At 42.3% G+C, this 9821-nt stretch overlaps 1 protein-coding gene across 1 annotated transcript; it reads left to right on the top strand.

Annotated features, from left to right (window-relative positions):
• Positions 1–8048: 8048 nt before the first annotated feature.
• On the top strand, positions 8049–8595 carry LOC118664016 (ADP-ribosylation factor-like protein 1). The gene has a single exon (XM_036323920.1). The coding sequence runs from the start codon at positions 8050–8052 to the stop codon at positions 8593–8595; it is 546 nt and encodes a 181-aa protein (XP_036179813.1). The 5' UTR covers position 8049.
• The last annotated feature ends 1226 nt before the right edge of the window (positions 8596–9821 follow it).

Below are 9821 nucleotides of genomic sequence, written 5' to 3' on the forward strand. Positions count from 1 at the left end.
TGATCTTCTGTTAGTAGACAGAACTGCCAAGGTGCTTGTCTGGCTTTATTAAACAGTAGTTGTCAAACCCTGAAAGATGTCTTACCTCCCTTTTGTCAAAATGATGCTGGATTCTTTCATGATGAATGCACTACCTGGCTCTCCAGAGTTGACTGTTGTTTAATTGTGTATTAGCTAAACATTATCTTGACAACATAAATAATGTATAGGGAGTTGGGCTGGGGTATTTGTAATGTCTGGAAAGGTAATGTAAATCAGTGCTTCCTAGAGGTGACTGGTCCAGAGCTGGAGAACAAAGCACCAGTTTTATTACTTGACTAGAGGCCTGGTGCACAGATTCATGCACCGGTGTGGTCCCTCGGCCTGGCCTGCACCTTCTTGCAATCTGGGACTGAGGCAGGAGGTCCCGCGGGGGTGAGGCCGACGGAGTCCTAACGAAGCATGCCCGACTCCGGAGATCAGGTTCAAGACACAGATCTGAGTTTATTGCGTAAGTGCAGCAACATATGTAACTTTTTGGACCAATCAGAAGTTTACAACATCCTTAGGGCAACCAATGGTAGGAAAGATCAGGGTACTATGTAGGGGCTCTAGGGGGCTTGCTCAGGCGGGCGCTGCCACTTCCCAGTGTGCCAAGGAAGCTTGTATAGGCGGAGTGCGCTCACGCCATTGCATCCGCCACTGCACTGAGATAAATCTCCCGAGCTCTTCCCATATGGGACCCCTCAGGATGTTGGACTGTTGGTTTCAGCTCGATCCCTGCAGGCCAGGCCAAGGGACCCCACCGGTGCATGAATCCGTGCGCTGGGCCTCTAGTATGCATATAAGAACCTTGGTTAATCTCTTCCCCCCCCACCCCCTCCCCCCTTCCCTCTGAGATTCATCAGTCTGTTCCATGTTTCCATGCCTGTGTGTTGAGCCTCTGCCCCCTGGTGGTCAGTGCATATCATAGCTATCGGTTGAATGGTTGCTTAGGCTTTTATATATATAGATGAATTCCAGAATAGGAATTGCCTTCCTTCTCCCTGCTTTCTTGGCAGACTCTTCTCTCTCTCTCTCTCTCTCTCTCTCTCTCTCTCTCTCTCTCCCTCTCTCTCTCTTCCCCCTCTCTCTTCTTCCTCTTTCATTGTAAAAACATGTGCTTATGAAGAAACTTATAAAATATGTGAAGTCACATGAAGATATTAAAATCACCTGTAAACTTACTATCCAAATATGAACATTTTATACTTATAACTTAATGTTCATTTACTAAGTCATCTAGTACACAGGGCAGTCTTCCAGGTGCGGAACACATTAGTGGCCAAAACAGACAACAATCCCCATCCTTTTAGAAATTTCTTTTATGGGGAGAAGGGGGCCCTAATATATGGTGACAGGAGAAGATTTGACTTTGGGTGGTGGGCACATGGTGCAAAATACAGATCTTGTAACATAGAAACCCATACCTGAAACGTGCATGTTCACATTGAGCAATGTCTTCCTAATAAATTTAATAATTAAAATGAAGAAATTCCACATTTTAGTGGGATGAATCAATATACAAATAAATAAGAAAACCAAACCCAGTTATTGAATAGTCTCCACTTGGATATTCCCACACTGTTCTGTGGGAGAATGAACTTTAAGGACCACGTCAACCCGGCGCCTTTGTCTCTAGATTCTGGTTGGCTTCAGAAAGTGGGAGCCGCTGGCAGGAGATCAGAAAGTGGGAGGCAAGAGAGGGCAGCTTCTGTATTGCTGCTGGGCCATAGGCTGCAGTGACTTCCTTCCTTCGCACAGGCCAGGGCTCCTGTCCAGCAGCCTCTTCTGAAGTTCTGCCCACGTTCTCTCCAGGCTCTGGTTACTGCTCTCTCCTCCTGCCCTGCACTCCCAGGGGTGGCACTGGCTCCTCACTGTTGCTCCTCCTTCCTACAGATGCTTTGCGGGGTCCTGCTGATTTTCTTTAAATCTGCTTACACCTGGGGAAATCCTCCCTGCATTGGACTCTTTTTAATTACTAGACTTTGAGGGCCATCTGCTTCTTTTCAGGACTTTGATAGATACATTTTGTACACTACAGAGTCATAAATGTTAAAGAGGAACAATAAACAAGGGTAGGGATTAAAGTATTTGAAAAGAGCTTGGGCTTTTAAATGGAGTGTGCAGGAAAGACTTCCATGAGAAAGTAGGTTTTGTGTGAAATCTGAAAGATGAGAGTGAGTACATTCTACATACAGAGAGACAGAGAGAGAGACAAAGAGACATAAAGAGACAGAGAGAGAGAAAGAGAGAGAGAGAGAGAGAGAGAGAGAGAGAGAGAGAGAGAGAGAGAGAGAGATGAGAGAGAAAGAGAGAGATTCTAGGCATATACACATGAATCTATTGCAAGAATAGAATCACATTGTTACAAATTGCATCTGTAACTCAACTCTGCAGGAGCAGTTCCTGGCGCCTTCAAATGCTTTTATTTTTCTATTGTAATGACTGTACGGAAATTCATTTTAAGGTTATAGCACACTTTACTTAATTGATCCCCTGCGTTGAGACAATTAGGTTGATTTTACAACTCCATTATTATGAACGAGCCTGTTGACAGCCCGTACTTGCTGGAAGAATTTTAACTGATTTCCAGAGCCTGTTGGGTCATTGCTCAGGAATGACTGTTTTGCTCTTTTAAAAAATGGCAGAACGGCCTCAGTTCTGGAGGTTGTTAGTGTCAGTCTTCGGGACAGATTCATCACTGTTGCGCAGAGCAATTTTGCAAATGTGTGTGGGATGTCTAATTACCATATTGAACAACAAGGAGCAACATCTGGAATAAGGTGAAAAATAACAAAGGAGTGATTGTTCATTTTCCCCTTAAACTGGAAGCTTACGTATTGAAATGTAAGTATAGTATTTATAACTGCAGTCCTCAGAAACCCGGAGAGACTTTCCTCACCCACAAGATCCCTCTTCCTCAAGCTGATCAAGGAACAAAGAACCTGCCCAGCCAGTGTGGCTCAGTGGTTGAGCATCCACCTATGAACCAGGAGGTCACGGTTTAATTCCTGGTCGGGGTACATGCCCAGGTTGTGGGCTCGATCCCCAGAGTGGGGCATGCAGGAGGCAGCAGATCAATGATTCTCTCTCATCATTGACGTTTCTATCTCTCCCTCTCCCTTCCTCTCTGAAATCAAGAAAAACATTAAAGAAAAAAGAAAATAAGCAAAGAACCCTTAGAAGTAGTAAACAGGTTGTTTTGTTGGCTTCTCTCTTTGGATGAGTTCAAGGTACCAAAGATTGTGTCTTCCCCTGTGCATGCTCATTTGGTTGATTTCGAAGACAGAAGGGTTTCACCGCTGGGGATTTGGAGTCTTTGGTGAAAGATGAGAATGGGGCCTTGACTTGCTTCACCACACTAGCCTTGGTGTGCTATCCTCCTGTTCTCAGCCCATCTCAGGGACGTCCTCATCCTCAGAATCAGGTTCTCACAGCAGCACAGCTTTGTCAAGACCCTGAATGTCCTGTCTCTTGTTTTGGGACATATTTTATTCTGCACTGATCTCAAGCAAAAAAAAAAAAAAAAATTTAGGAGAACTATTAAAGGAGACCATCTGAACCAGAAAATTTGGGGGCAGATTAATTTTTTTTCAAGCACTGTCTAATGTTAATTTATGCGTGGGTTGTGGGTTTATTTGTTCAGTAGCATTAGTGCAGGAAGGTGATCGAGATTTCCTTTTGTGTCTCTGGGAAGCAGTACATCTCGTTGTGTACCCAGTGTAGAGTTAATTCAGGCCTTAATTGTATTATGCAAAGGGTGGAGAATTTAAAATAAAAGGGTTTCAATGATTCTGGGAACATGCATTTATTACTGTGATGAAAGAGCCATTTCTCCCAGTCCCCATTTGCTGCCTTGTTTCAGTGCTTCTCATCTCCAATGAATCACACAGGCTGGGACCTGGTCCCTTGACTGAAATGGATGCTGTAGGTTGCCTAATACAGCTTCCAGCTTAGGGCTTTCCTTTTTGACCATCATCTGGAATGTATGTCTTCCTGGAAGGGCATTCTTTTACTGCCCTTGGCCTGACTTCTACCTTGGACTCAAGAAGAATACATGAGTTTTTCCCAATATTCCTGGAAATGAGTCACACAAAAGAATTATGCCATTCCCATCCTAATAGAAGATAATAATAATAATAATAATAATAACAATAATTAATAATGCCATTGCAGCAGACACTGCCTGATCCACTCAGATCTTTTAGGATCTTCTATTTATTCACACAGTCATCCTTCCAATTCCCCCACTCCCCACAACCCCCCTTGTCCTGTTACTCTGCCCTTAGGGTACTCCAGGTGCTTTGCCTGCAGATGGTCCTATGATTTTGCATCCCATCCTTCATCCACTCCCACCATGACTTTTATTCAGTGACTGAGTGGTGCAGGAGTATGAAAGCTTATCGCCCTTTTTTTGCAAAGGAACGTGGAGAAATGCAAACTTTGAGATCCATGTTATACTGTGGTCTTCTCCTGAAGGACTAGGCTGAAACTGGGACTTTCCCTGAAAACACACCTTCTCTTGGCTCCTTCTCCTCCATGCCCTGCCTCTCCATTTCCTTCCAATGCTCTCTTATCTTTGTTTTGTGTCGGCTTCTGAAGAACCCCACCTAAGGCAACCACAACCTTTTAATTGAGCATTTAGTGCAGTTCAGTCACATTAAGTTATTTGATTCTCATAAGAACCCTTTGCAGTAAATCATGAACCATGGGCAACAGAAGAACACATTAGCCGATTTTTCCAAATAGCTAATAAATGTTGCAGCTGAGATTTGAACACAGACTCAAGCAACTCTAAGACCCATTCTCTGAATGTGTAACATATTTCTCTCAACAGAAAAAGTCTGTTACTAAGAGTCTATAGTTTTGTCATAAAACAGTAGCCAAGTTACTGGTTGACCGGCAGAACACCTGGAGTCGCATCACCCTAGTGCTTTGGTGTGTGCATTTAGGCCAGTGGCTTCATTTTTCTAAACATTAGTTTCTTTCTTTATAAAGAAGTGGGTGTGGCTATGTGCCAATATAGCTTTCTTTTCAAAAACAGATGGTAGGACCCATTTGGTCCATGGGTTGAACAGTGTCACCCTTTGCCCTACAGTGATTATGAGGTACAACCAGTGTATGAAATGACCTTTGTCTACCTTCAGAGCCTATATACTTTGCATTAATCTCTACTCTCTCCCTAACAGGTTTTGAGCTTAGAAAAAAAACCAATAATACCCTGCTAGATGGTGGTTTTCAGTTTCCAAGCTTTAAGGAGAATTCATAGCTTATCACCTTGCACAACAGCTTACTCAGGGGCAGATTCTTGAATTAGAGGCTTTGTGTCTGGAAAAACACAAAGACAGGCCTTGCATGCTTGGCCCTTGTGAATGAGGACAAGCATGACATCGGTATGCCAGATGTCCTCCGATTGCTCCTTGATACTCACTAGCCTGGACCATGAACCATGTCAATACTTTGGATTTACGCTGAGGGTTCCAGAAGAGCTTCTCTCTAAATCACTCTCTATTTACCTCCAAGCAGGCAAGAAGCCTGGCACTACCCAAAGGTGAAGAAATCACTTAAAGCAGGACCCAGAGCGAGGAAAGAAGAATCTGGATGTGGCCAATGCCCGTCAGTAAAGCCACACTCCATTAGCATTGAAAGATAGCCCAATTATCCTCCATTTCAGTGTGCAGAAAAATGATGCCACAACGTGACCTCATACCATAAATCCCACACCCGTAAACACTCCCTATGCAATCAGTTGCTGCTCCAAATTGGTCTCATCTAAGGGAAACCGATAGTCAGTTCTATCTGTCACCTAGGGAGATAGAAGCACTTACAGAATGAGACCGTTCTCTGCTGCCTCAGCCATTTGTGGAGAGGAAGATTGGGTTCTAGTTTAGTGAATGTGCTGGCTCTCAACCTGTAATAAGGCACAACTTAGTGATGGAAAGACACCCAGCCTTTAGCCCATGAGCATGATTTTGCCAGCTCAAAAGGGTGAATAAAAGTCCTGGAGTTCAAAATCAGGACGCCTGCTTTCTGTTTTTGTGTAGGACTTGGGCAATGGTACAGGGAGGCGTTCTGGACCCAGAGTCAGATGACTTGCTTCAAAGTTCTAGTTCTCACAGTGATCGGCAGGGTGGTCCTGTCCAAAGTCCCTTCCTGTGGCAGAGAAGGCTCTGTGTGTTCCCAAAGCCATTCTCTGCTCTTCCTGAGTACACCATTGGGCTATATGTCCCAGCTCCTGGCAATTGGTCAGGCCATGTGGCTGAGTTCTGGTTAAGGGAATGTGGGTGGGAGGAAAGAAGGTCACTTCTAGGCCTGGATTCAAAAGAACCTCCCCTCATTCCTTCTGCCTTATTTAGAAGCATATGGGATCTTTCCAGGGACCTGAAAGACCTAAAGTAGCGGTTCTCAACCTGTGGGTCGCGACCCCTTTGGCGGTCGAACAACCCTTTCACAGGGGTCGCCTAAGACCATCCTGCATATCAGGTATTTACATTACGATTCATAACAGTAGCAACATTATAGTTATGAAGTAGCAACGAAAATAATTTTATGGTTGGGTCACAACATGAGGAACTGTATTGAAAAGGGCCAGAAGGTTGAGAACCACTGACCCAAAGGCTGATGAAGGAGCCAGGTTTCCTGAGTGTAGCAAAGCCTGTTTCGATCTCCCTGTTCCTTCCACCACCCTCAGTTTGCCAACCGGACCTGATATAAGTGGTTTAAAGCATTGAGATTGAAGGAGTGATCTACGTAGTTAGACTATATAGTTAGTGTTAACATCTTAATAACAACAATGGTGATAGCAACAGCCTTACATTAAGATAGCATTGGACCCTCATGAACTATCTCTTATGGTCTGCAAACGGTAACATTATAAGTTCCATTAGTGTTCCCATTTCAGAGTCGAAGCTGAGACAGAGTGGGACACCTTTTCTAATGTCACACAGTGAATGTGGCGGAACTGTGACTGGCTTGGAACCCCAGTTTCCTCTGCGTAGTAAAGATGGTAATGATCCGCCCCATCTACCCAAAATGTTACTGTATGTGTCACAAGAGTTAGGATGTAGAGAGACTGGAGGACTAAAAGCATCATATAAATGATAGATGTTGTTATTATTGATCTTTCTGAGCCTTGGTTTTTATAGCTATAACATTTGTTCCAGTTAATCACCATTTTTAACACAGTAGCATGAAACATTTATGTGTTCCACAGAGGCAAGTGATGGTGACAATCTAACATTCCTTGCTATGTGAGTGGTATTTAGTGGCAATACGTGGAAGAGAGAGTGGAGAGCGTGAAAGATGCAGCAACAAGAAGGCGCTTAAGGATTTTTCTCTTATCTCATTCTCTTCTCCTCTCCTCCCTCCAAAAAAACATCTCCTCTGGTCTGTAATTAGGCATGCTAGCACTAATTGCTAGGTGGCATCCTACGTGACCCTGTCATTTCTCAAGTGGCTGATATAATGCTCAGGGTAGGCCAGGTCTCAGGACCTAAGAAAATGAGAAAAATCAGCTTTTATGGGTTTTTCTTTAAAGGAAAGATATAAAAGTATTCTAGAACATGTTAATTGATACTGTTGTTCGAGTCTGATATGATTCTCAGTTCACGCTATATCTTAAGACATAAAGAGATTGAAAAAAATCAGGTTTGATGACTTTACCTTTGGAAAAAGAAAACATAAGTTATTATACCATATATCAGTTGGTTCTGAAGTTTAACTCAAACTCAAAGGGAAACATTTATGACAGATTTTTGGATTACATTTTTTAGCATGTCTGCCATCTAGTTTTAACTTGAATATCACAAGCTATGGAGTTCTGATGTGTTTCTGACTTGCAAAAATAATGTTTTATTTGGCCGGGTGGCCGACGTGGAAGTTTCTGGCTGACTAGGCTTCCAAGGAAACCGCCTCCGAGCCACCCGAGGCCAAGTCAAGGGGAGGTGGAGGCACCGGGGATCCAGAAGAGTCGCTGCCGAGGCCGGGGCCTGTCTCTGATGATTGACAAGGGCGGACAGGCGCTTCATCATGGGTGGCTTTTTCTCAAGTATATTTTCGAGTCTATTCGGAACCCTGGAAATGAGGATTTTAATTTTGGGATTAGATGGAGCAGGAAAAACTACAATTTTGTACAGATTACAGGTTAGAGAGGTTGTTACTACTATTCCTACCATTGGATTTAATCTTGAGACGGAAACATACAAGAACCTTAAATTTCAAGTCTGGGATTTAGGAGGACAGACCAGTATCAGGCCACACTGGAGATGTTATTATTCGAACACAGATGCCATCATTTATGTAGAAGACAGTTGTGACCGAGACCGAATTGGCATTTCCAAATCAGAGTTAGTTGCCATGTTGGAGGAAGCAGAGCTGAGAAAAGCCATTTTGGTGGTATTTGCAAATAAGCAGGACATGAAACAGGCTATGACTCTCTCAGAGATGGCAAATTCACTTGGGTTACCTGCCTTAAAGGACCGAAAATGGCAAATATTCAAAACTTCAGCAACCAAAGGCACTGGCCTTGATGAGGCAGTGGAATGGTTAGGTGAAGCATTAAAGAGCAGACAGTAATCCAATCACTTTTGCTCTTCTGAAATGAAGACCACATCCCATGTCCCTTTGGAAATAGTTAAGAGTGCTTCACACTGCTAAATGTTAGAGCTGTGTGTGATTGTTGGCATATACTGAACTGACTACACATTTGTAATAAATATAAAAAATAAGTATTTGGTTGGAAGGATAACTCATCATGATTGAACCAACTGACTGGTCTGTATGATGTAAAACATTCCTTCCTTGCTTTCTTGTATTATTAAGGTGTATATTCTATTTGTGTGGAATTCTTATTCAAATACAGTCCTATTAAAGAATGCACTCTTATTGAGGGGGGAAAAACACTGTATTTTTGAGTGAGTGGTTGCAGATTATTTGTATAAACACTAATAAATACCTTAGCTCAGATTTTTTCCCCTCTAAAATGAATTAAATTTTTCCAAAAATTAGACTCAGTAGGGTAGTCTAGGAACATAGTGTGAGTAATATAGTTTTCATTTGCTCAGTAACCACTTTATTTAAACTGTTTCATTTAAAAGCTTTTGGTTATAGGCATGAAGTTAAAATAATTATTTTGATAGTTAACTTCACTGATGTATCTCTAATTGTTATTTTATAGTACTTTATAGTTGAAAAAATTCAATGTATATTGATACCTAGTCATTTTTTACAAGAACCCTGTGATGTAGATAGGACAGCTTGTAATGTAATGTTTTCATTTTATGGATATGTTGAATCTTGGGTTGATAGTTTGGCTTGCCCAACTGCTAGTAAGCAGGGAGCTGGGCTCAGAGTGAGACTTCAGGGTCAGAAGCTTGTCCCATGAACTACACCATATGTAAGTTCAAATGATATAACTCCCTACATAAAATTATGCTAACTGAAGTAGACTGTACATTTAAAATAATGCCTGTAGTAAAAACAGTCCTAAATGATTATATTTGATGAATTCACAACATATTTTTAAAATATCACATTGAAGGAAATGAAGATATATTTTAAGAAACATTGTAAAAAAAAGTTTTATTTACCTCAGAGAGTGACATCCCATAGAGTGTGGCATTGGCATCAGGGAATTTCTTTCTTTCTTTTTAAGCATATTTTATTGATTTTTTTTTTTTCAGAGAGGAAGGGAGAGGGGTAGAGAGTTAGAAACATCGATGAGAGAGAAACATTGATCAGCTGCCTCCTGCACACCCCCCACTAGGGATGTGCCCGCAACCGAGGTACATGCCCTAGACCAG

This window comes from Myotis myotis, unplaced genomic scaffold, assembly GCF_014108235.1.
Source record: "Myotis myotis isolate mMyoMyo1 unplaced genomic scaffold, mMyoMyo1.p scaffold_m19_p_10, whole genome shotgun sequence".
Lineage (NCBI taxonomy): Eukaryota > Metazoa > Chordata > Mammalia > Chiroptera > Vespertilionidae > Myotis > Myotis myotis.